This window comes from Heterostelium album (assembly GCF_000004825.1).
Source record: "Heterostelium album PN500 unplaced genomic scaffold PPL_scaffold11, whole genome shotgun sequence".
Lineage (NCBI taxonomy): Eukaryota > Evosea > Eumycetozoa > Acytosteliales > Acytosteliaceae > Heterostelium > Heterostelium album.
The window spans coordinates 1,434,833-1,461,014 of record NW_008805073.1 but is presented as its reverse complement, the minus strand read 5'-3'; the positions used below and the strand labels follow the sequence as shown (position 1 = coordinate 1,461,014).

General features: G+C 30.4%; 12 protein-coding genes across 12 annotated transcripts; 6 read left to right on the top strand and 6 right to left on the bottom strand.

The window, feature by feature from the left end:
- Positions 1 to 19: 19 nt before the first annotated feature.
- Positions 20 to 470, bottom strand: PPL_09942 (uncharacterized protein; the record flags this gene model as incomplete). The annotated part of the gene is made up of 2 exons (XM_020580729.1): positions 20 to 90; positions 332 to 470. The coding sequence occupies 2 exons, from the start codon at positions 468 to 470 to the stop codon at positions 20 to 22; spliced, it is 210 nt and encodes a 69-aa protein (XP_020428769.1).
- A 994-nt stretch (positions 471 to 1,464) lies between these two features.
- Positions 1,465 to 1,650, top strand: PPL_09941 (uncharacterized protein; the record flags this gene model as incomplete). The annotated part of the gene is made up of 1 exon (XM_020580728.1): positions 1,465 to 1,650. The coding sequence occupies one exon, from the start codon at positions 1,465 to 1,467 to the stop codon at positions 1,648 to 1,650; it is 186 nt and encodes a 61-aa protein (XP_020428768.1).
- A 110-nt stretch (positions 1,651 to 1,760) lies between these two features.
- trmt61 (tRNA-methyltransferase subunit) lies at positions 1,761 to 2,645 on the top strand (the record flags this gene model as incomplete). Its single annotated transcript, XM_020580727.1, has 2 exons — positions 1,761 to 2,244; positions 2,341 to 2,645. The coding sequence occupies 2 exons, from the start codon at positions 1,761 to 1,763 to the stop codon at positions 2,643 to 2,645; spliced, it is 789 nt and encodes a 262-aa protein (XP_020428767.1).
- A 57-nt stretch (positions 2,646 to 2,702) lies between these two features.
- On the top strand, positions 2,703 to 8,033 carry PPL_09939 (calcium-binding EGF-like domain-containing protein; the record flags this gene model as incomplete). Its single annotated transcript, XM_020580726.1, has 13 exons — positions 2,703 to 2,742; positions 4,398 to 4,445; positions 4,525 to 4,669; positions 4,731 to 4,904; positions 4,971 to 5,036; positions 5,099 to 5,305; positions 5,380 to 5,439; positions 5,501 to 5,617; positions 5,795 to 5,866; positions 5,945 to 6,174; positions 6,227 to 6,457; positions 6,526 to 7,014; positions 7,078 to 8,033. 13 exons carry the CDS (start codon positions 2,703 to 2,705, stop codon positions 8,031 to 8,033), a joined length of 2,835 nt encoding a protein of 944 aa, XP_020428766.1.
- A 222-nt stretch (positions 8,034 to 8,255) lies between these two features.
- On the bottom strand, positions 8,256 to 10,134 carry pdi2 (protein disulfide isomerase; the record flags this gene model as incomplete). The annotated part of the gene is made up of 3 exons (XM_020580725.1): positions 8,256 to 9,408; positions 9,592 to 9,660; positions 9,773 to 10,134. 3 exons carry the CDS (start codon positions 10,132 to 10,134, stop codon positions 8,256 to 8,258), a joined length of 1,584 nt encoding a protein of 527 aa, XP_020428765.1.
- Positions 10,135 to 10,600: 466 nt separating this feature from the next.
- PPL_09937 (uncharacterized protein) lies at positions 10,601 to 11,592 on the bottom strand (the record flags this gene model as incomplete). Its single annotated transcript, XM_020580724.1, has 4 exons — positions 10,601 to 10,791; positions 10,889 to 11,138; positions 11,205 to 11,323; positions 11,454 to 11,592. 4 exons carry the CDS (start codon positions 11,590 to 11,592, stop codon positions 10,601 to 10,603), a joined length of 699 nt encoding a protein of 232 aa, XP_020428764.1.
- Positions 11,593 to 12,688: 1,096 nt separating this feature from the next.
- On the bottom strand, positions 12,689 to 15,737 carry arcA (actin related protein 2/3 complex; the record flags this gene model as incomplete). Its single annotated transcript, XM_020580723.1, has 5 exons — positions 12,689 to 12,744; positions 12,830 to 13,399; positions 13,495 to 13,752; positions 14,300 to 15,233; positions 15,582 to 15,737. The coding sequence occupies 5 exons, from the start codon at positions 15,735 to 15,737 to the stop codon at positions 12,689 to 12,691; spliced, it is 1,974 nt and encodes a 657-aa protein (XP_020428763.1).
- Positions 15,738 to 17,101: 1,364 nt separating this feature from the next.
- On the top strand, positions 17,102 to 19,781 carry dynB (dynactin 50 kDa subunit; the record flags this gene model as incomplete). Its single annotated transcript, XM_020580722.1, has 10 exons — positions 17,102 to 17,106; positions 17,481 to 17,588; positions 17,667 to 17,734; positions 18,025 to 18,080; positions 18,162 to 18,224; positions 18,306 to 18,590; positions 18,673 to 18,825; positions 18,910 to 19,149; positions 19,227 to 19,598; positions 19,692 to 19,781. The coding sequence occupies 10 exons, from the start codon at positions 17,102 to 17,104 to the stop codon at positions 19,779 to 19,781; spliced, it is 1,440 nt and encodes a 479-aa protein (XP_020428762.1).
- A 117-nt stretch (positions 19,782 to 19,898) lies between these two features.
- On the bottom strand, positions 19,899 to 21,138 carry PPL_09934 (uncharacterized protein; the record flags this gene model as incomplete). Its single annotated transcript, XM_020580721.1, has 5 exons — positions 19,899 to 20,179; positions 20,330 to 20,414; positions 20,483 to 20,563; positions 20,638 to 20,821; positions 21,062 to 21,138. The coding sequence occupies 5 exons, from the start codon at positions 21,136 to 21,138 to the stop codon at positions 19,899 to 19,901; spliced, it is 708 nt and encodes a 235-aa protein (XP_020428761.1).
- A 475-nt stretch (positions 21,139 to 21,613) lies between these two features.
- PPL_09933 (uncharacterized protein) lies at positions 21,614 to 22,366 on the bottom strand (the record flags this gene model as incomplete). Its single annotated transcript, XM_020580720.1, has 2 exons — positions 21,614 to 21,776; positions 21,849 to 22,366. The coding sequence occupies 2 exons, from the start codon at positions 22,364 to 22,366 to the stop codon at positions 21,614 to 21,616; spliced, it is 681 nt and encodes a 226-aa protein (XP_020428760.1).
- A 631-nt stretch (positions 22,367 to 22,997) lies between these two features.
- Positions 22,998 to 24,510, top strand: PPL_09932 (uncharacterized protein; the record flags this gene model as incomplete). Its single annotated transcript, XM_020580719.1, has 2 exons — positions 22,998 to 23,469; positions 23,537 to 24,510. 2 exons carry the CDS (start codon positions 22,998 to 23,000, stop codon positions 24,508 to 24,510), a joined length of 1,446 nt encoding a protein of 481 aa, XP_020428759.1.
- A 97-nt stretch (positions 24,511 to 24,607) lies between these two features.
- Positions 24,608 to 25,633, top strand: PPL_09931 (uncharacterized protein; the record flags this gene model as incomplete). The annotated part of the gene is made up of 1 exon (XM_020580718.1): positions 24,608 to 25,633. The coding sequence occupies one exon, from the start codon at positions 24,608 to 24,610 to the stop codon at positions 25,631 to 25,633; it is 1,026 nt and encodes a 341-aa protein (XP_020428758.1).
- Between the last annotated feature and the right edge of the window lie 549 nt (positions 25,634 to 26,182).

The following is a 26,182-nucleotide window of genomic DNA, read 5'->3' as shown; positions in this document are numbered from 1 at the left end:
GCAGTCTCTGTTGAGCATTTCATTGTGGAATATCGGTGTAGGATGATAGCTGTTGTTGGACATTGACAGATTCAGCTTGACATCGACCGACTGATTCAATTGAATCGATGTTTGAATCTGTCCATTACTTCCATTGAGTGATGGTATAACCAATTCATTGCTATTCAAATTATTATGACATACTATATGCTGCAGTAGTATTCATTCATTTGATAAAGTGTTAGTTTTGTTTTGTTTTTGTGGTTGTTTGTTTTATGGTTGTTTGTTTTTAATTGATACATTACTTTCCAAATAAGAAATCGCAAATTAGTTGGAATAGATTCAAAGTTACCACATAGATTCTTTATCTGTTGTTTCGAGTGGCTCCACTCCTCATAAGACAAATCAGGATTTGAATTCCTATCGAGGATGTCTCTGACCGATGATTCAAGATTTTGACTATGAATATGATGACTACTACTGTTTATCATCTTACTATTCGAATATTAGAATACTAATAACTTGATGTGTTGCTGTTATTCTATCTATTCTCGATCATAAAAAAAAAAACAAACTTTATATATAAATAAATGAACTAATGAACTAACTATTTATACTCCAATGAAAATAAAAATGATTATTTTTTTTTTTTAAAGAATGTTGATAATTAATTTATAATGTGACTATTAACTATGAATATGACTATTGGAATGTGATAAACTACTTTGATCTTGAGTGATGAAAAATAAAATTTACATAATAGATTTTTTTTTTTTTTTTTTGATATTATTTGAATTTTTTTTTCAACAAAACCCAATCATACATCATCAATTGAAAAAAATTGCAAAGTTTGCTATGAATTTCGAATCTGAAAAGATATTATTTTTTTTTTATAAAATAAATAAATAACAATAATGTAACAATGTTGTATGATATATTAACTAACCAACATTTAAAAATAAAAATAACATTGTTTTCATTGTTAAAATAACATTTAAATGATAAAGGAAAAAACAAATAACCCAATCTTAATCTTTACAAACCACCAACCCACCACACTCTAAATTTTTAAAAACAAAAAAAGATATTTCATCGTTAATACAACATAGATATATTGATATGTTTATATGTATATAGACACATCAGGTACAATAATGTTTATAAAAGATAATATTTGTTTTATATTTTATCATATTATTATTTTTTTTTTTTCCACCAATAAATGATAGTTTGATTATAATACTTCAAACAAAGTTATATGTTTTGATTTATTGTTATATTGAAATTGTAACCTTTTTTTTGAATCATTAAAGATAAAGTCCAGAATAACTTTAATGACTGATGGATGTAAAAAAAAAATCTTGTATTTTTCAAAAAAATTATTCGTTAAATTTTATCGATTTTAAAAATAAATAAAGAGTGATTTATAGATCTATGAATTTGTTTGTTTGTTTATAGATTGAATAGATTAAATAAGAAAAAAAGATGTTTAAAGCAAAAAAATTGATTGAAGAAGGTGATAGAGTGGTTGTCTACTTCAACCGTGAGAAGATGGCACTCGTCACCATCAAAACAGGTAGTACATATAACAGTAAATTTGGATCATTCTTACATAAACGTTTAATTGGTTGTGAATATGGTGCAAAGGTATGCTTATCATTAAGAGCTTAAATGGTATAGATAGATAAATAATTAGTTAATAACTTATAAAACATTGTTGTTAAAACAAAAACAAACAGGTTGCTTCAGAAGATGGTAGTGGTTTCATGCATATCTTACATATGACACCAGAGTTGTGGAGTATTACACTGGATCATCGTACTCAGATTCTCTTTAATTTGGATATCAGTACGGTTTTGTTTAATCTTGAGGTGAAGAACGGATCGAAAGTGGTGGAGTCGGGAACTGGCAGTGGATCGTTGTCCACCTCGTTCGCACGTACCATTGCACCAGAGGGTCATTTATATACATTTGAATTCCACGAGGAGCGTGCTAAGCATGCTGTTCGTGACTTTACCGACAATGGAATCGACCAGTACATCACAGTGACACATCGTAACGTCTGTAAGGACGGATTCAAACTGCCAGAGATCGAAGGAATGATCGGAAACATCGATGCCGTCTTCCTCGACTTGCCATCGCCATGGGAAGCAATTGACCACGCCGTTGCAGTGATGCGTGAAGGTGGAATGCTCTGCTCATTCTCACCATGTATAGAACAAGTACAGACTGTTTGTTTAAAGTTAGATGAATCAGATTTCGAAGGTATGTTACATCGCATTCAACAATTATAAAGAATAGAAAAAAAAAAAGATAAAATAATTACTTATTAACTTATGTTTGATCAATATAATATTATAGAGATTAAAACAATTGAAGTATTACTTAGAAATATAGATATTAGAATTCAAGAAGATCAAGAATTATTCTTAAATAATCCATTCCAAAAGATTGAAAGTAAATTGAAAGATAAAGATGGTGAAACAAGCAGTAACGAAAAGAAAACATACAAAAGAAAGAAGTGGGAGAATGGAAAGATTGAACCGTTTAGCATTGGTGGTATCAGCGGTGAAAACTATCATAAATTACAAGCGAAACCTGTGACCATCGAGAGAGGACACACAGGATATCTCACTTTTGCAAGATATATGCCAAAGACAATATAATAATAATAATAATAATAATATTAAAATAAAAATGTTTTTATTATCTTTATTTAATATATGGATATTAAAGATCAAGATAACCAAGATACTGCTATTTGTTTTTGTTTTTTTTTTTTCTAACTAGTACTTTTGGTAATCAATTCATACTAAGAAATTTAATATTGATTTAATCACTCAATTTAGCTAATTTTATCTATTTGCCCACATATCACCAGATATTGATTATTTTTTTTTATTATTATTTTATTTTTATTTTGTCTTGGTAGTTCAGGTGTCTTCAGATGTTTCGTTTTTTTTTTACGGATAAAAAATATTGTTGGTTTTAGCTTTTTTTTTTGATTAAGCAACCATAATTTCAGTTGACGATTCGACTTTTGATATAAAATTGGCATGATTTCTAACAAATCATACAATCACTCATTCGATAATACAATCCTTAATGTTATGCCAAGGACTTTGGTATGAACATATCGATCGTAATGACAGATAAAATGAACACTCTCCACCCGAATACAATCGTCTATATTGACTTCGGACTATTAGTATTGTTAACACTTCATAAATATAATTAAAGAAAAAAAAAACAAAAAAACATGATTAAAATATTGGTTGACTTTTGATGAGAAATTGACATGATTTCAAATCATACACAATCACTCATTTGAAAATACAATCCTTTTTTTATTATTATATTTCTCTTGTTTGTTACTATTTTTTATAAATGAGAATGTGGAATGAAACTAATCAAATGAATCAGTGACTGTGAAGTATTCATTCGGGGATCTTTTATCTTATTTGAAATTAAATTAAGATATTCTCTCATGTGACATTACAATATTAGCTAGTGTTTAGCCTGTTGTAAACCTTATTGATTATAAAGGTATCATGATTTATTAAAGTATTAAGAACAAGCTGATAATAATAAAAATCTATTGAATACACGAACAAAAAATTATGATTTATTTATGTTTGTTCTCCAATAGTTACAAAAATCTATTCTAATTTCAATCACTAAGCACAAAAAGAATAAGAATACTTTGAATATCATTAAAAGAAGAAGATTTTAGGGATTAAAAAATCTGCATTAAAAAAAAAAAATGTTAAACAGCTATTATTAATATTGTTTTTTCTTAAAGATTTAGAAATCTAGATTTTAGTATAGATTTTTTAATCCCTAAAAACTTCTCTATTTTTTTTTGATAGATATTTTGTGTGAGATCTGTGGTGATCACGGTTTTTGTTAGTTGCTAACACAACATCATCAATTTTTTTATTTTTGAAAAAACACATCTTTATATTCTTTTTAGACCTGCCTCCAGCAAAAACATCTCGTCATCACTTGTTTTAAAAAATAATAAACACACTTTTTTATAAGATTTGGGAAAAGAAAAATAGCACTCTACCCCTCCACCTAATGAGAACTTGCTATTTTCAAACAAACACCGATATTTAATCAGTTTTGGGATCTATTAAAAATGGATTAAATGATGCTTTTGCTGGTGTTGCGAATAAACCAGTGAAGTTGTTATTGTTGACACAATTTGGTATACACCAGAACGATACTATAATATTTTATTTTTGGTATTAATTTTGGAAAGCAAACCTTTCTTAACAGGATCTGATTGAGGGAAGAGTGACTAACTATTATTTATTATTAACAAGTTTAATCTTATCAAACTTTTTTAAAGTTTAATATTATTTGTAAATAATAAATAAATATGGTCAAAATATTATATATTTTTATAATATTAGTTCTTTCAACTATTTTAACTAATAGTCAAAAATTACCTGAAACAGAAGGTAATTTTTAAATTTTATTAATTAAAATTAACAAATATTAACAACATTTATTTTTGTTTTTTTATTTATTAATAAATAGTTCAATCTTTAATATGGATAGCTCAACAATATTCTTTACCGTGGAATATTACTAAAACTGATTGTAAATCTATTAATAACAATATTGTATTCGAGTCAATCACATGTATTACAGATCTGGATGATATAGAACATGTCACAATAGTGTAAGTATATTTCGATAAATATTAACGTTATTTAAATCTAATTTTAACTTTAAATTTTTAGAGTAATTGCTAATGAGATTCCATACGATAATGGTTTTCCAGATCCACTATTAGAGATAAATCTACCTTACCTAGTAGAATTTTCCTCTTCGCCAAGGTATCCAGTTAAAAATTTAAGTATTAGTATTTTGGATAAATTAGACAATCCAAATCAAATTGCTTTAAATTCTATTTGGTAAGTCTTGAATATTAAATTTTTTAATTTTTTTTAAGATTTAATATTTATTCTTTCTTTATAAAGTTTAAATTCAGAAAACTTTACTATTCCTTCAAATTTCCCTCAGAATTTACCAAAATTAGTATTATTGTAAGTCTTAAATAGTATTAAATACCTTTAAAAGTTAATATTTCTAACACCATTTTTATTAGTGAAAATGGACCCCTCTCTACGCTTTCCTCAGATATCCCAAGTAGTTTATTAAATATTTATAAAGTATCTTTATATGGTCAAATCGATCCTTCTATGAAGATCATAATTAATCCCAACGAGCAATACAAAATTAGATTTTTAACAGTCTTTTATATTCCTAATCTTAATCTCATCATTGGTGATAATTTTCCAATATTAGAAGGATTGTAAGTTATAGCAAAATTGAAATTAAAAAAACCTATATTTAATTTTGACTTTTTTTGATATTCATATAATATAGGAATTTAAATGCAGCTTCGTCAGCTTCTCTTATTCTTAGTTCTAAAACACTAAATTTGTTGTAAGATATTACAATATATAAAAATATTAAAATAATTATTTATTAATTTCTACTTTATTAGGGTATTGCAAAATGTAGATTGTACTGTAACGGATGCACCAAACATTAAATCTCTTTTCTTTTTTGATGGATCTTTTTCACCAATGAACTTGACAATGCTACCTTCATTAAAAAGAGTGTAAGTATTAGACTTTTAAAATAAAAAATTCTGTAATACTAACAAACCCCAATTAAAGTCAATTCTCCGGTATAAGCTCTCCAATTATAGATGCAAAGAATTTATCAGAACTGTAAGAAAATAACAATTTTATTAAATTATATTTAGCTTTAATATTTATTAAAAATTTATAACTAGTTATATCATTGAAAGTCCAACTTATAATTCTTGGCCCCAGGCTAAATGGTTTGCAGATAAGAATATTACTCTGTAAGTAAAAATTAAAAATTTAAAAACTTAAATTTAATATTAATTAAAAGAATAATATAGATATTTATACAATAATAGCATGACCGGTACAATTCCAGATGAATATTCAGCTATTAAGTTCTTTAGTTTGAGTATCAACAATATGGAGCTGGTTAATGGAAGTGTTTCAGAAAAATTCTGTGCCACCAGTAAACTCTCACTGACAGGAACTAATATTACCTCAGTTCCAGATTGCATTTATTGTTGCTGGGATTTACTTTCGAATGGAATGCCATCAACTATTCAAATCGACCCAAATTTTACTTGTCGTAAGTTTTCAAATATTAAAACCATCTCAACCATTTACTAAAATTTCAAAAGCCTATCAAATTAATTCAATAACATATGTAATGACACCTTCATCACAAGGTAAAATCACTATTAGTGGTAAAAATCTTGGATATGGTTTCAATGAAGATACCTCACCAAACTTGAAAGTAATTGTACCAAATTCACTCTTTGAACTTTCAAATCTTCCATCTTTTGGTAGTCAAAATGTTATGTTTTCATCAATATTCCAACTTTATTATCAATTAGATTGGGTCACTGATGGTATGTATTTTATTTTATTTCTTTTTTTTATATTTATTTTCTAACTTTTTTTTTTATTTTTTTAAAAGTTACAAATATTCAATCTATCTCTGGACAACAAACAGAGTTTGCGTTATATGTTTCTATTAAAGGTACTTTCAATAGTACTTGGATTTACAGTACAAATGTAAATAATCAACTTTGTGTTGTTACATCGTTGGTTGCCGATACTTTGAATTGTACTATAACCAAACCAATCATTGACTTTACGTCAGAGCTTCTAAGTGTTAACATGTCAAGTCCATATCTCTCATTCAATGGGAATGGAACTTTTGTGATGATGTATCCTGTAGTTACCTCAACCTCCACAGTAACTACTCAGGGTGGTGATGTACAAATCTATGGTTTCTTTGGTAGAAAGAATAGTAAACCAGTAGTTACAATCGGTCAACAAAGCTGTAAAGTCTCATTCTGGGGTATCTACAATATAACCTGTGGTGTTTCATCCTTACCAAAGGGACAAACCAATTTAACAGTAACCATCGACAATTTTGTACATTATTCAAATATGGTAATTGGTAAGTAAATTGTTAGAATAACTGTTTATATTTTTACTAATTATTTGTTATCAAACTAAATAGTTCCATTAAACTTAACATATTGTATCGATCCAACTGATTCCAATCCTGTGATATGCAATAATCATGGTAGTTGTGTAAATGGATATTGCAGTTGTGCTGGTGGATTCAGTGGATTCTATTGCGACTCAAAGACATCTGGTGGAACTATTAATCCAAACTCAACTACTCCATCCGCTTCTTTTATTGCTGATGACCATCAATTCGATTTCAATATGGTATCGATTCAAGAGCTAGGTCCAGACGCGTCTGTTGCCTTTGAATTGCTAACTAATAGTTGGAACTATAGAAAAGAAGAAAACCAAACATTAACAAGCCTCTACTATTATCTAAACAATACAAGACCAGATCTTTTTGTAATTGTAACCATTCAATACTCGCCAGATCCAAGAACCGTTGAGTTTGCAGGTGTAACATCAAACTTACCACCCAATTCACTTAAAGTAACCGTTCAAATAGATGGATGGGAGTATCTATCAACCTTAAATACTCTAAGAGTTGTATTCTCCACTGAACAAAGTAATGTACCATCGGATTGTGCTGAGTCAAAAGAAACCATTGGTGTAAATCAACTTGATAACTCTGTACAGTACCTAAAGATTATTAAGAATGGTGTTGCTTTCTATGGAAACTTCTTACCTGTTGTTCTTTCAAACGGTAGACCTGCCTATTCAAAGAATGAAATTGTCAATCAAACTGATGACCAAATGTGGATTGGTGTTTCTTTACCGCAATGTGCATACTGTTTGATCGATCCAAGTTTCAACGTACTAATCAACGTTGATGGAGGATGTAAGACCAAAGGTTTGAAAGCATGGGAAATCGCTACCATTGTCACTGTTGTCGGCATATTTACTATTGCTGCTGCTGTTGGTGCAATCATTTACATCAAAAAGAGAAGAATTATCAATTATGAATCTCAAAAATTGAAATCCAAACTATCAAGAATAGGCAGTTAATTAACTAAGTTATTCTTTATAAAAAATAATAAATATGTATATTATAGTATGTTGTATACCAAACAAATAAATAGTAGTAATATTTAGTGACTCTTAAGTTTATAGAAATTTATTTATACAAAAATAAAAGAAAATAATTTATTTAGTTTTTTTCCTATAAATTAAATCTTTTTTTTTTACGAGTATTATTTTTATTATTATAACTATTATTTATTATTTAATTTAGAGTTCGTCATGTGGGAGCTTGTTCTTCTTGACGGCAACTTCTGGTTCCTCATCAATATCGCTTTCGGCTTCAACTCCGGAGAATTCCTCGACGGTCTTTGAGAACTTCAAAGTTTGGGTGGAGTGCTCTTGGATGAATTCGACCAATGATGCGAGATCACGTTGACCGTTGTACTCTACTGGGTTCTTCTTGTCGGTGGCCTTGAAGTACTTGATGGTTGGGAAACCACGGATGGCGAGTTCTGGTGGAACGTCGTTGGCGGTAGCATCGACCTTGGCAATAACGACATGTGGGTTTTCGGCCATGTAGTCTCCGAGTTGCTTGTAGATTGGTTCCAAACTCTTGCAGTGACCGCACCATGGAGCGTAGAATTCAACCAAGACATCCTTGGTCTCGTCGAGGACGATTTGTTCGTAGGTCTTACCAACGATGACCTTGACAGATTGGCTGTTGTCGGCTGGAATTGGCTCGGATTTCATGAATGGGACCAACTTGTTGTCCAAATATTGTTGAACGAATTCGGAAACGGCGGTTTGACTCCACTCGCTGTCCTCTGGGAACAAGAACTTTTGTCCCTTGGCAGAGATCTCGATGGCGAGAGCTGGAACCTTGGAACCAGACAATCCGAGGTATTTGGCTTGTTGTGGGTACTTGACGTTGTTGACCGAACAGAAGACGATCTTACCCTTGTGGGCAGCGGCAATCTTGGTGACTTCGGCAACTGTGGTTTCAGTGGCTTCCTTCTCCTTTGGATTGATGAAGAGGTAGGCAATTGGGAGACCGCAACCGTCGTACTTCTTGTAGGTGTGTTCGTTGATCTCACCCAAAGTTGGCAAAATGCTGGAACGGATGAATTGAGTCAATTCCTCTGGTTCAAAGTTACCGGTGAATGGGACAACTGGAGAGTCCTCAAACTTGGTGTAGATGTTGGCGGATGGAGTAGATTTGACGTGCTTGGCAGAGAACTCCTTGTTGATGACGGCACCAAACTTGATGAACTTCTTCATTGGAGTAACCAACTTCTTGAAGGTGGTGTAACGGTCGTCGTGATCGTTATCAAAGAAACCGACAATAACATCCTTTCCTTCAGCCTTCAACTTTTCCAAATCTTCCTCAGTTTCAACACTGGTGATTGGTGGTAAAAGCTCTCTGTAATTTGTGTATTTTTTTTTTTTATATTATTATGTTAGAGAGCTGTTCATATTTGTTTATTAAAAACTTTTAAACAAAGTTGATATCAACATGGACATATCAAACAAGAAGAAAAAAGAAATTTGGAAACCATTCTCAATTTCAACAGTTGTTTAAAATGCACCATATTGTTGTACATACGATGTGAGGGCGTTGACAATACCGGAAGCAGTTCTTTCATTCAATTCGAATGGCTCTGGTACACCGTTTCTATTGTAAGAGAGTTGAAGAAGAGAAAGATATAGAGGAAAAGGAAAGCAGATGTTAATTTATAAATTCTCTTGAAAAAGCGATTTGATTTTAATATATGATATATATTTACCTGAAAAGGACCAAAGTTGGGTAGTATTCAACCTTGTTCAATTGACAGAGAGTAGCTTCGACAGTACAATCGACTTTACCGAGGGCAACCTTCTTGTTGGTGGCAAGTGACTTGGAAGCCTCAGACCAGTGTGGCTTCAAGTTCTTGCAGTGACCACACCATGGGGCAAAGAACATAACAAGGGCGAGATCGTGTTCAGTGATGACCTCGTTGAAGTTTACTTCGTTCATGTTGATGACATTGTCATCGGATGGTCCATCTTCCTCCTCATCGTCGTGATGATGTCCGTGATCTCCATGCGCACGGATTGCAACGGCAAACAACATAATTGTTGCCAATAATACAAATTTATTGAATTTCATAATTTAATAATAAATAAATAATTATATATAAAAAGATATATATATTTGAACAAACAAAACAAAATTAAACAATGAAAAATTTAATCATTTAAATTGAAAATCACAAATTATTAGGTGACTCAGTAACCACTTCCAGATTTAAAATTGTTTTTTTTTAAAAAAAATTAATAAAAAAAAAAAGGGTAGCTTCGTCACCTTTGTAATATGATTAAAAAAAAACAAACCCACAAATGAATTCATAGTGAAAAACAAAACAAGTTTGTCGTCCCCCAATAAAGATTACTAATTTTATCTTATTTGTTTAAATTAATAATTGACTTTTGGTCAACAAAAAACTTACTTACTTCCTAAAATTTAATAATAGTGGAATGAATATAGATTCAATTTACTAATTTTATAATAGAAAATATTTATATGTATATACAAAATATTATAATAGTTTATTTATAATAAATAATCCAATATCTTATGGAAAAGTTAATATTTGCCAATAAGAAATTAGACCATCGTAATTAATTTGATTTCCTAAATATGAAAAATCCCAATTATTATCTGACACCTTCATATCGATCTCTAAATCTTTTGTAATATTGAAAACAAATAAATTTCTTACTAAAATATTTGAATCAACTATATCTTTTTCTCGATGTGGAATTACTTGTTTATATAAATAGCAAATATAAATAGCAAATATATATAATAAAATTAGAACCTAATATATTATTTATTGATTCAAATAAATGATAATACTTACCACCTAATATAACTACATTTGATTTAATGATTGGTTTTGACAATACCTCTATATCGAAACTCTTTATAATCTTTAATGAATGTTCGTTTTTATTAAGAGTAATACATGGAATAACATTTAATATATTTGTACCTCTTAACTGTATATTATTACACATTAAATTTGAATCACTTCCACCACTATTATTTTCTGGAATTATAATACCATCCAAAATATTTGAACTACTAAATTCTCTACAAATGTTTATATCCTTTTAAAAATATTTAAAATCAGTTAATATTTAAAAATTCTTTACAAGGATAATTAATTTTCTTACAATTGTATCATTAAATTGAACATTACAAAGTGAAATAACTTGTTCATTCGATAGACTCTGATGATATTTCGTACTAAATGGTATTTCTGCTTGAATTTTATCTTTAATCATATGTTGAACTAATAAGGATGATAAAAAGAAAAAATAAAATGAAGCAACTATTTTGTAGTGGAAATATATAAATAAATAATTATTAAACTATTTTAACTTGATAGATTGTAATTGAAATGGAATAATGAAATTTCTTACTTATAAAGAATACCATGGTAATTATATAATGCATTACCTCGTAGAATGTACAAATGGTAAAATCTTCATCGTCCACCGAGTATGGATTCTGAAAATGGAATAAACCTGTTCCAACATTAGCTTCCTCGTCTTCTTCCATTTATTATTGTCATATGAAATAATTATTATCTTATTATTGTTATTATTTTTTTTTCGAAAATCTTTTATTTCTATTATTTCATTGTAAAATATTTCTTTGTATATCTATAAAATTGTAACAATCTAAACTTGTTTTAGTTTTCACATTAAGAATAAATACTATTAACAAAATTAAAATAAAATAGAAACCATCTTTTAAGATAGTTGGATATATTTTATAATTTTAATATAATTAGGGTGTGGTAGATTTATTTTAAATAAATTATAGGGGGTAAATTTAATTTTTAACTCCACATTATCTGTTCAAAAAATAAAATAATGAAAAGTGTAAATCTGAAAAAAAAAAACAGAGAAAGGAAATTATTAATTTATCTTTTTTTGTTTTTGTAAAGATAGTAACATAGATTGGATCTTCAAAATATTCATAGCTCAAATTAATGATTCAATTCCAAATAAGATAAAAAAAAAAAAGGATAGTTGTTTTGATAATAATTATTATCTATAAGTTTATTGTAATTATTAATTTAATTTTAATTGAGTTTTGTTCTTTCCCCACTCTCTATATGGTTTTAAATAATTTAACAATTTTGATTGGTGGAATAGTTTAGAAACTAATTTACTACAATAATAACCAAACAATAAATAGCAATGATTGTCCAACTTTCTTATAATGATATTACTATCATTCCAATCGTCTCTAAAAATGATATTAGTGATTTTCGTAATATAATTCGGTAGCTTTTGGAGTGTTGTTTGTCTTGAAAAAGTTACAGTATTCAGTAATGGTGGAACATTAACCAGTGCTCTTACACCACTCTCGGCAAAATGTATAGTCTTGATAGAGTTTGGTAAGGGAACCTCCGAGGTTTGATATAAAAGGTCGAACGGTGCACTTATCTCCAGCGGTAGAAGTTCACCAAGATAATCAAAAGGGTCAGATGCGGCTGGCGATTTCTCACCTTCAATGAATAGCCGGTTGATTTTCACGTTCGATGGAATCGGTGCCAAATAGTTTCTATCGATTCTCAAACTCTCCAAGTGATACTCCAACGGTTTCGGGAATAGAGAGTCGATATTAAATTCACAGTTATCGAGATTCAAATCTGTAATGGTGGTAGGCATCTTGCCAGTGAGTTTGCACGGAAGGTCAACCCTGAAAGTATTCAATCGCTTTGATGGCAACAGATCAAGGTTGATAACAGGAAGCGAAATATCATTGGTTTCATGAAGATAGATACTTAGATCTTTGAGATTTGGTAGGTCCAAGTCGCCTTGAATCCATATGTCAGGCGCCATACGTAGAGTGTGGATAGTGGTAGGTAAAATACCTTTGGCAAGTACAGTTCTCGCGCCAGAATAGCTGAGAAACTCCAGGTGGTGAGGGAGTGCACCCATTTTGAAAGTCTGTGTGTATTCAGTTAGGAACAATGTTTTTAGCGATGAGGGAAGCATACCAGGCTCGAAAACATGTTGGAATGCTCCTCCACAGAATGCCAAGGATGATAGACTCTCTGGTAGTATACCTTTTTGTAGAGGTTGGTTGAAACGCACTCCGAAATGAAGCGATTTCAAACCATTGGGAAGAGATCCCCTTACAAGAGGTTCATTGAAATCATGAGTGAAAACAAGAGATTCCAATGACTTTGGTAATCCATACTTCAGCGTATGACAACCAATCAACTGTCTTACCGACTCTGACTTGCTCAGCAATTTGTATATATGCTCAGATTCATCCTCACGATGTACTTTAACAGATATAATCAAATTTGTTATAAATGTTGGAATACTTTCTAATGTTTTGATATTTTCTAAAGAAGTAGTAGATAAAGAAAAAAGATTGGTTAATGATATAATTAATATAATAATAATAATTTGTTTTATGAATATATTTATAACTACTTACTATATCTAAAAGAAAAATCATTCAATGATATATCGATATCCGATGATATATAGAGATTACAATCATTCTTTGATTGTATTGATCTTCTTAGGGTAGAGTCATACGATGGTAGTTTGAAATGCGGATGGTTGTATTGAATAAAGACATTATCACAACCTCCAATATTAATAGAATCTGTATTGAAAGATAGATATTTATCTCTTTCGTTATACAATCTCTTACAAACCAAACTAAAACATATTCTATCGATGTTCTCTTCTATATTTCTAACAATATAGTTTAATAAATAATGTGAAAAGCCTACCAACTTATTTGTTGTTGTTTGATTGTTGTTGTTATCTATTATCATTTTGAAATTAACAAATAAACTAAACAACAATCATTATAAAGACTTAAAGTAATCATCAACAAAACTTTAAACTAAGTTTATATTTGTCAATCAAAGAAAATTAAGTAATTGTAAAAATTATGTAACCGTTACATTTGTCAATCAAAGAAAACTCTATAAACAAACATAAACAAACCAAAGAGAAAACATATTGTTATATTCTTAGTTGTTCTCCATTAAACTACTTTTAGATTTCAAATAAATTGTTGTTATTATTTTAAAAGAAGATACACAAATTATTAATTAAATAATGTTTTTTTTTTTAATGTTTTTTTTAAAGTTGTTAAAGCTTTATGTTTCTTGTTGTTTTAATATATTTAATGATTAACATTGTTTTGATGTTATGTTATAGATTGTTGATTTTTTTTTTTTTTTTTTTTGATTATGAAAGAATGATTTAGACAAACTTTAATTTACTCTTGGTTTCGAGTGGCTTGACGTGCCAGATGACGATGTTTCCGTCTAGACCTGAAGTACTGAAATCAGAGACGACTCCACCGGTGGCTTTGAATGGAAGGATGGTGGTGATACAATTTTGGTGTACGTATGGCAACTTGATGTCAACCTTGGACTCACCGAGGTCGACCTTGTTTTGGAAGACGTTACGTGCAGAGGTAGATCCGGCACCGGCAGCTGGTCCAGACTCCTTGTCGAGCTCACCGTCGAGCTTCCACTGTCCACCGGCACATGTAATCAAGATTGGTGTGCAATCGTGTCCGACACCGACAATAGAGTTCTCAGTGACAAAGAGAAGATCACGCAATGGCAAGTTACGAAGACGCAACTTTTGGACTTGTGGTTGGTCGCCACCGGAGAAGTCGGCGACAGCCAAGGTGGAGTCGTGCGACGAGAAACCGAGACGCGATCCACTGGCAGACCACTTCAAAGCGTGTACCCACGATGCGCATTGGTCAAACTCGAAAATTGGTTGACCGAATGGGATCTCTCCGTATGGACGTTGGACGTTACGACCGTCGGCAACCTTGACGTAGGCGTCAAAGACACGAACTTTGTAGTCGGATGACGATGTGGCGAGAAGCAAGTTGTTTGGATGCCAGTCGACCTTGAGCACAGTGGATTTGTGCTTCTTGATGTGGTGTGATGCCCACCAGTCGTGCTCCTCCTCAAAGAAACAGATACAAACCAATTTGGCACCAGAGGCAACGGCAAACTTGTTTTCGTTTGGTGACCACTTGACGTGAGTGGCAGCTCTGTTGATACGCAACAATACCAAAACTGGCTTCCATTGTCCATCTTTGAATGTCCATACGTAAGCATTACGATCTTGTGATGATGATACAATACGGTTGGTCTTTGGTGCCCAATCAATTGATGTTACAACTTGGTCGTGCTAAATAAAACAAAAGAAGAAATAAGTATATTGTTAAAATATATAAATAAACAAACCAATCAATCAATCAATCAATCAATCAAATGAATCAACTAATCTATCCAACCAACAAAACTAACCAAATTCAATTGAAATTATTGAACAATATTATCATCTGCTCTAGACTATCTATTTATCTTTGAATCAACTCCAATAATCTAGTAGACACATTCCAATGAGTTAAACTTGTTTTATTCCAAAGTCAAACTGTGTAATTATGGTTGTTGGACTAAAATGGAATATGCTGTTCATTTGATTGATTGTTTTGTTTTGTTTTGTGACTGATTATGATTATGATGATGAACTTACCTCAACCAAAACATGTTCGACAACCCATGAGGTACCTTGTTTGGCAAAGATATGAATCTCGTTGTTGTTTGGACAGAGAGCAACTCTTGATCTGTCAGCATTCCATGCGTGAGCGGTAATGCATGTAGCTAAATGTTCGACTTCAAAAGCAGACATGACTTTATTCTATCTATTTATATTATACAATTGGTTTTGGTGATGGTTGTTTGGTTGGTTGGTGTGTTGATGTTTTTTTTTTATTATTTATACAAAAATATGAAAAAGTGAAAATATCAAACCTAAAAAAAAAATATAAAGATAAAAGTTAATAACTAAGTATTTTTTATAATATAATTTTAAAACAAAGCGGTCGTTGTTGAAGTTCGCATTATTGACACTGAATTTGAAGCTGAATTCGATTGATTGATATTTGTTGTTGTTTATTGACTTTTTTGGTTTGGACTGATTGATTGTGTGGTGATCATCATGGATCAATCACCGCTTATTTGATTGATTGTGATAAAAACACACAAAGTGGTATCATGTAAGACATACCCTAGAAATTGAAATTGATCACTATTTCCTTCTAACTATTAAAATATTTAATTTTATATTTATTTATTACTAAGAGTTAGGAATGAGATGAATGTTGTAACAGTGAAGTAGAAGTTTTGTGATATTTTTTGTTCAGAAGTCAATGTGTGTGGTTTTTTGTTTTATTTTTTTTTCTAATTTTTTTTTAATTTATTTTGATAATAATCAGTGGGTCAACTATGTTGGCTCCTCACAAGCAATCTGATTCTAAAAAGTGGAATTAATGAAATTTATTTTTTAAAAATTTTCAAAAAAAGTTTGATTTTTGGCATCAATGATAACCCATTGAAAAAACCCATGTGCAATAAACAAATTTTATCAATAAAAACTTTTTTTATATTAATGTGATTGAGAAAGTTAGAAAGCTCGAACTTCATACCTTTTAATATCCATCTATTCGTATTTGTTCAACTTTTCAATTTTAATATACAAATACAAAACCTAAAAAGTTGATATGTTCATCTAGATATCTGGATGAGGCGTATATTTTTATGATAAAAAAAAATTATCTTTTTTATATTTCTTTCATTCTATTTTTATTTTTTTTATTTTTTTTATTTTTACTTTAGACTTAAATGAAAGGTTCAATAAAGAAAATTATTTTTAAGGTTATTGATATAATATACATATAATCTGTTCATTTGGTTTGTTATAACTTTTGGTTTGAATAATAGTGTTGTAAAATTTCAAAAAAACAGAAGTTCCAAGTCAAACTTTTTTTCAAACCCTTAAAAAATGTGTTGACTATATTTTTTTTTGTCACTGGTGTGTGTGGGCAGGCATGCAGAATCATCAAAATGGCACATCACAAGTCGTCAATAAATTGCAATTTTTTAAAAAACAAGTGTACTTATTTAAAATTTGTTTTTTTTTTTTTTTCCATCTCAGATTGATTTGTGTATATAAATTTCTCTATATTTTTAACATAATATAATATATAATATAAAATGAAGTAAGTTTTTTATTCTTTCATAACTATTATTAGGTGAATGGGTTATATAAATCATTCAATGTCAGTCAGGTCAAAAGCAATCATTCATAAGAAAGTTAAACATTTTGAAAGTCAAGTCAAATCATTTCGATATAAATAGACATCGGAAATATAATTACAACAAATAAGGAGGATTGATAGAATGAAAAATCAATGAATCAGTTAAAGTCAGCTGATGTTGTTGTGATCATTAATAGGAAAAAAAAAAAGATTGGAATGTTTTAAGTGTTTGAAGTAAATGACAGAACCTGATTGGACAATGAATATATATATATATATATAACTTTATTTTTTTATAAAATAGAAACTAATAGATCTAATCATTTTCAAAATAGGCGTGTTAATGTAGCCCCAACCAACAGAGCACCAGCCACCGTCGCCAAAGGTGGAAATGGAAACAATATGCTCCGTTATTACTCTGAAGATGCTATCGGTTTGAAGGTGTAAGTATTTTCATTCAACAAAACATAGACATTATGAATCGGTTAAACTAATTTTTGAACATTCAATATGTTTTATAGCGGACCACAAGCTGTTCTCATTGCAAGTTTATCATTCATCGGTTTTGTTATCCTTTTACACATCTGGGGTAAATACACCAGATAAATTAATTAAACAAAATCAAAAAAGTAAAAATCAAAAAACAAATAAACTTTAAAACTAAAATAAAACACATATGCTATATCTAATATATATAACAAGCCAACATGTAAATCAAATCAGATCTTTGAAAGTGTATTCTTTAATAATAAAATGAACACTTTTTTTTTTCTAATTTTTTTTAATTTTTGCAATTTTGATGATCACAACAAGCACACTATTTTTTTACATTACTGAAACATATTATAGATATTCATTGTTAAATATATATTTACTTAGTTTATAAACAAAACATGTCAAAAGAATCAAAGAGAATATTAAATTTACCTGATATAGTATGTAAAAATATAAATCAACCATTTTAGTTAGTTATTGTATTTTGATTATTAATTAAATATGTTATGTGATCAAATTAGGATCCAACACAACCAGATAGTTTTGAAACACCAGATGTACCTGAAGCTGCTACTATTGTAGTTGTAGGTGTCTTTAATTAGTATTTATTTAGATTTCATGATTATAGTTATTAATTTTGATGTTGATGATTATGATTTATTTAGGACGAACCAGAGTTGGTAAATGAAAATATTGAAAGAGTATCGTTGGTACCATCGAAAGCATTTGCAAAGTTTGCCAATAAAAAGTTAACAAATGACGGTGAAGACTTCTCGGATTCAATCTATAAGAAACCAACAAAGCGACACTTTAAATCACAGACTGTCTTTGATATCATTCCATCAGATGCAACCGACGCCGACAAAAAGACAGAGACACCGCTTCAAAAGTATCAACGTTTACAATTCGAAGTACAATCATTACGTGATGAAGTACAAATCATTGCTGATGTAAGTGTATTAAATATCTATTTATTAAGAAGTGATATATTTATAACTAATTTTAATACCATTTATTAAAAATAAACTACAGTCAAATGGTGAAGTTGAACAAGGTATTAAAGGTGTCGAGATGGCACATCAATTGGCAGAGTTACAGAATCAATTATCGTTATTGCTTGACAATGACAAGTTAAGACCAATCTTGGATGAGAATAGACAAATATTACATTATTCACAATTAGGTGTAAGATCTATACATATATATTTAAGATACATATCTTTTGGTTATATATATAAGTAAAGTTATTAATATTATATTATATAACAGGGAGATACATCTAAAACATTGATCAATGGTATTAAATCATTCACAGAGAGCAGTGGAGAAACAGCTGACAACAATAAAGATAAATCAGATTCAGCGGCAGCGACTTCAGCAACATCAGCAAATCATGTAAAATATGAACTCTATTATACCGGAGATCAAGCTAAATATCAACAACTTCAACGTTTAACCGATTTAGATAAGAGATTAGCTCAATTAGAGACTCTTTTAGGAAATAAAACTGTAAGTTTAAATTGTTTATATAACATCGATAGGATAGTATTATATATATTAATGGATATGTTTGATAATTAATATAGGAGTTATCAATTCCATTGACTCAATCGTTGGTAGAGATCAAAGAGAAGTTGGCATTGTTGGATTCTAGTAAATTGGATGTTCTACAACAAAAGATGAAGCTTGTCACCAAGCAGATGGAGTCGGTCAAGGTACAGGATGAGTCGGTTACCAAGTCGTTGACTACCAACGAGTCAAAGATCAATTCAATCTATGAACTCATGAACAGATGGGATGTAATCGGACAACAACTACCAACGGTTATCAACAGACTTTATACATTGCGATCACTACACGAAGAAGGACTATCATTTTCCAATCACATCACACAGCTTGACAAAGAACAGTCAAACATTACATCTTTATTAAAGACTAACAGTACAGTAATGAATAAGGTAATAATTATAGATCTATTCCTATTACTATTTTAATCATATATGATTATTAACCAAACTAATCTCAATTAATTATACTTATTATTATTATAGATGGATGAATCATTCAAATCAAACATGCAAACTATTCAATTGAATGTCGAAGCATTAGAGAAGAGAATTAACGAACTTACAAAGAAATAAAGAAAAACATATGATCATATTGTAGTATTAACTTTATATTTGTAAACAAAATGTGTGGATAAAATAGTTATTATTATATAACTATATTTCTTTTTTTGTTGTTGTTTTTATTTGTTATTATTTGTTGTTAGGTGATTTCGTTGAGTTAGCTGCTGCTGCTGAATTTGATATTAATGATTGAAAGAATAATTGTTGATCTTCTTTTGATACTGTATTGGTTATTATATTATGTCTTTTAATCATTAGAGATGCTTGCTTTTGAGTTGAATCGGGTTGAGACGAACTATCGTAGCAACAACAAAGTGATACAAAATCAGAGGAAACCGTAGATAGAGTGATCGCAGACTCTAACATTGTTTTTAGATTGTTGCTATTCTCCAGTGGATTATTACTATCGCCTATAGAGGGGTAGTGTGACATCAACTTGATTAAAGAGACCAGGACATTGGTTGCCATTTGACTATGAGTGAAATTCTTATGCAGCATCTTTAGGCATGCTTTGAACTTTTCTTTCGATGCATTTGGATCACTGCCTAGATTGGTCATACCATCCAGAAACAATGTTGCCACTTTAAACACCAATTGTGGATGATTCTCAAGTTGTAATAAGTAATCATTTATTAACTTCTTTGCCTATAATAATAATAATAAAGTTAGTTTTAATTAATCAACTTTGTATGATCTAGCTTGATTCCACTTACAGTATCAATTTCATTCATATGTAATGTATTTATTACCATTCTTATAATTGATAGAATTTGCATATCAAATCTTGTTGATTTCTATATGGCAGTAATATGATATTAGTAATGTGTTTATGTTTAGTTTGTAGAGTTGTTTTGTTAGATCTAGTTACATTTAATGCAATTGTAATATGTTGTTTTGATTGTATGTGATTACCCAATGTTTGTTGGTAGATTGAAGATAGTGTATGTACAACGGTGTCACCAAAGTCAGAGAATAGCAATGGGTATTGGTTGTGTAGGTAGTTACAATTTTGAATCTCGTTGAACGCTTCATCCAACTCTAGTCTTGTCGCTCTAATATAAAAGAGATTCTCGTGAATCATGAATTTCAAACGGATAAGAGAGCGCACCTCTGTCATCTGTTCATTGGCGACATCACCATTGTTCGAACTGTTGTAGACCGTCGTAATATATTTATCGATCAGTTGCAATGCGTTGACCAAGTAGTATCGTGATTTCATTAGTTCGCCAATCGTTCGATTATAAACACCAAACATCAGGTAGGACAACACCAGCAAGTACGTTACACCATACTGACCAGGCGCAGAACTACCACTGAAACTAAACAGAGCATTCACCGGTGTAACATCTACATTAATCATATCAATCATATTCTTTATATAACACTCCAGATTGTGAAGAACTTCACCAACCCTCTTATATTCACCTATTCTAAACAAATAGTTTATATTTACAAAACAATAATAGATTCTTAACTATTTTTGATAGAGTTGATTAATTAATTATCCACAATATTATAATAATAATAATAAAGTAATATCTTACATATTCAAATGATACAATAGCATCTCTTATTTGTAGATCCATACGCTTTGTTTGATTCAGCTTGGAGGAGTTGAATATAGATACAAAGAAATCTGGATACTGTATAGTTTGTTGTGTTGTTTGTGTTTTATAGTGTTCGAATTGTTGATTCATTATTGTTATCATTGCCATTGATTCATTCAGTAATACATCGATATTATTGTAATCCCAGTATATCAAAAGAAAGTGTGATTTTGTTATATTTAAAAGTGACTAAAGTAAGAAAGATTCAAATAAAGTTAATAAGAATAACTAACTCTTTTAAAATCCTAACATAGTTACATGACAAAATGTATCTTTCATATTGATGGCTAATTTAATTGCTTGATCTATTGAGTTGAATACAGGCTTTGGTTGATTCTCTCTAAATAGAATATGTGATTCTTTTATTAAAAAGTAAAGTAACCATTGATTATTCTTTAGTCTAAATATTGTTTATCATGATAAAGTTAATAAAGTTAAGTCAGTAATGTTCTAGATTTTTATTTTAACTTACGATATAGAATATTTAATAGCTTTCTTTAACCATTGTTTTGCGAGATTGAATGCATTGTTGGTGTGAAAGTAATCGATCAGATAAGAACTAATCTTACAGAGTAATTCCATTGAGTGATCGGTAGAGTCAGAATCGAGAAGGAATACAGATTTCTCGAGATGATATCTAGCTTCATCGTGATTGAAGGTATACTGTAGAAGTAACTCTGCTATTCTAATTCTAGTGATTGCCTCATCTATATTATTCATTTCTATTCTTTTCAATTCACCACCAGTTCTACTATTATTACTTTGAACTGTGAGATTATTATTGTTATTGAAAGTAGTAGAATCAACAACACTGCTGTCACTATTATTGTTATTATTTGTTGTTGTAGAAACTGATAGGTTGGTCAGAGTAGATGGAGAACCACCCACCAACATCAACAAACACTTCAATGCATTCTTTATCTCACTACAACCGACCAATTGATTAGAGGTTGTCCACACAACATGCACAATATTCTTATTCCTGTCCATAACTAACTTTCATTAGTCATTTAAAAAACTAGAATATTTCGCACCAGAGCAAATTATTTTTTTTTCTTAAAAACTTCAACTGCTAAATTGTTGATTTACACTTTAAAAAAACAGTTGAACTGTGTGGTATCTGATTCTAATATTTTGGTTATTGCTCCTCTTGGTGATCAACATTATTTTCTCTACCAAACCATTATTTAACTCGATTGTTGCATTGTTGTCAACCAACAATTTAGAGTCTAACATTTGTCTCCCACCCGAACTTCATACCACTTTGGAAAAGCTCATCAATAGATTGCAAAGACAGGTCCGGAATCTTTCAAAATAGTTCTTAAAGTGGGTTCTTTTTCTCGATAGCTCTTAACTAATTTTTTGGGCTATCTCCCACTTTAACTGATCATTTTTTTGTGGTCACCACAAACTATTTTGGGTATTCAGGGGTTTCATGTGGTTTTAACACAAATTTAATCTAAGAAAAGTCTTTTTTCAAATGAAGAAAAATTGTTTATTGTGCCTGCTCAATGTTTTTTTTTTTGAAATCCCAAAAAAATAGATAAACTCTTGAATCATATTTAGATAAAAACCAATAGTTCAGATCAAAAATACCTGAAGTTATAGATAGTCGATATCAATGACAAAACAACAACTATACTTGAAATATTACTTGATTTTAATAAAAAATGATCCAACCAATTCCAACTTATACTTTAACCTTGCAATAACACTTTCAATTGGTGAATCAATCACACTTCATAACGGTCAATCAATGACAAAACAACAACTATACTTGAAATCAATAGAATGTGATCCAACCGATTCCAACTCATACTATAACCTTGCAACAATACTTTCAAGCGGTGAATCAATCACACTTCATAACGGTCAATCAATGACACAACAACAACTATACTTGAAATCAATAGAATGTGATCCAACCGATTCCAACTCATACAATAACCTTGCAATAACACTTTCAATTGGTGAATCAATCACACTTCATAACGGTCAATCAATGACAAAACAACAACTATACTTGAAATCAATAGAATGTGATCCAACCGATTCCAACTCATACTATAACCTTGCAGGAAGACTTTCAAGCGGTGAAATCAATCACACTTCATAACGGTCAATCAATGACAAAACAACAACTATACTTGAAATCAATAGAATATGATCCAACCGATTCCAACTCATACAATAACCTTGCAACAATACTTTCAAGCGGTGAATCAATCACACTTCATAACGGTCAATCAATGACACAACAACAACTATACTTGAAATCAATAGAATGTCGTCCAACCAATTCCCTATTATACCATAACCTTGCAAATACACTTCCAAGTGGTGAATCAATCACACTTCATAACGGTCAATCAATGACAGAACAACAACTATACTTGAAATCAATAGAATGTGATCCAACCAATTCCAAATCATATAATAACCTTGCATTAACACTTTCAATTGGTGAATCAATCACACTTCATAACGGTCAATCAATGACAAAACAACAACTATACTTGAAATCAATAGAATGTGATCCAACCGATTCCCTATTATACCATAACCTTGCAGCTACACTTCCAAGTGGTGAATCAATCACACTTCATAATGGTCAATCAATGACACAGCAACAACTATACTTGAAATCAATAGAATGTGATCCAACCTATTCAAATTCATATTATAGACTTGCAAATACACTTCCAAGTGGTGAATCAATCACACTTCATAATGGTCAATCAATGACACAGCAACAACTATACTTGAAATCAATAGAATGTGATCCAACCTATTCAAGTTCATATTATAAACTTGCAAACACACTTTCAAGTGGTGAATCAATCACACTTCATAACGGCCAATCAATGACACAACAACAACTTTACTTGAAATCAATAGAATGTGATCCAACCTATTCAAATTCATATAATAACCTTGCAGCTACACTTTCAAGTGGTGAATCAATCACACTTCATAATGGTCAGTCAATGTCTCAACAACAACTATACTTGAAATCAATAGAATGCGATCCAACCGATTCAAGTTCATATAATAACCTTGCAAACACACTTTCAAGTGGTGAATCAATCACACTTCATAACGGTCAATCAATGACACAACACAACTTTACTTGAAATCAATAGAATATGATCCAAACAATTCCAACTCATACATAACATTGCAGCGAAACTTTCAATTGGTGAATCAATCACACTTCATAACGGACAATCAATGACACAACAACAATTATTCTTGAAATCAATAGAATGTGATCCAACCAATTCCTATTCATACTATAACCTTGCAATAACACTTTCAAGCGGTGAATCAATCACACTTCATAACGGTCAATCAATGACAAAACAACAACTATACTTGAAATCAATAGAATGTGATCCAAACAATTCCTATTCATACAATAACATTGCAGTGAAACTTTCACCTGGTGAATCAATCACACTTCCTAATGGTGAACAAAGAATGACAGAACAAAATTTTTTCTTAAAATCAATAGAATGTGATCCAAACCTTTCACATTCATATTTTAACCTTGCAAAGAGACTTTTAAGTGAATCAATCGCACTTCATAACGGTCAATCAATGACACAGCAACAACTATACATGAAAGCAATAGAATGTGATCCAAACTATTACAGATCATATTATTGCTTCGCATTGACACTTTCAAGTGGTGAATCAATCACATTTCCTAATGGTCAATCAATGACACAACAACAACTATACTTGAAATCAATAGAATGTCGTCCAAACAAAACCCGATCATATTATAGTCTGGCAAATACAATTTCAGTTGGCGAATCAATCACACTTAATGATGGTAAATCAATGACACAACAACAACTATACTTGAAATCAATAGAATGTTATCCAACCGATTCCCCATCATATAATGACCTCGCGTATACACTTTCAAGAGGTGAATCAATCACTCTTCCTAATGGACAATCAATGACACAACAACAACTATACTTGAAATCAATAGAATGTGGTCCAAAGAATTATAAACCCTATTATAACCTTGGAATGACACTATTTCAATATGAAGCTATCACTCTCAATAATGGTTTGAGAATGATTAAACAACAACTATTATTGGAATCATTAAGATTAGGTCATCCACAAACATTGGTTTACCGAGAAATTGGATTAACACTTTCGAACAACAAACAAGAAATTACACTACCAGATGGTGAGCAAATGACAAGGAGACAGCTACTTAAAAAATCAAGAGATTAAATAAAAAATAATTCCTATCACACCCTGTCCCGATCGTGGAAATTCTTACATATGATTGCCAAGTGTTTTCCATCCGGTTGGCCAGGCACGATGGTAGAGGAGATCGGGAGCTTAGATGACGCTAGGCTAGACTGGAAGAGTTCAGTTGGAAGCGGATATTGGCGAACATTGATAGGAGTGACCTCTGGGAATAGAGTAGTAGTTGGTTGACTTTTATTATTTTTATTATTATTGTTGTCATATGTTGGCTGGTGTATACTATTGATATTGTTTGATAGGTACTAGCATTGCCTAAGCGGCTACTCTATTGTCCTTAGACGGACAACACCAGGTAAGATTTTTTTTAAATTTTTTAGTTTAAGTTATGTATAAATAAATTATGTTAACATATATTTTTATTATATCATGTATAAATAAATTATGTTAACATATAATTTTATCCAAAATAGTAAGATATTTTGTTTATATCTCAGTTATATTCGATAATAAGATTTTAAAACAATAGTTTTAAAGGTTGATTTAGATAGTATTAATAAATATGATGATTAA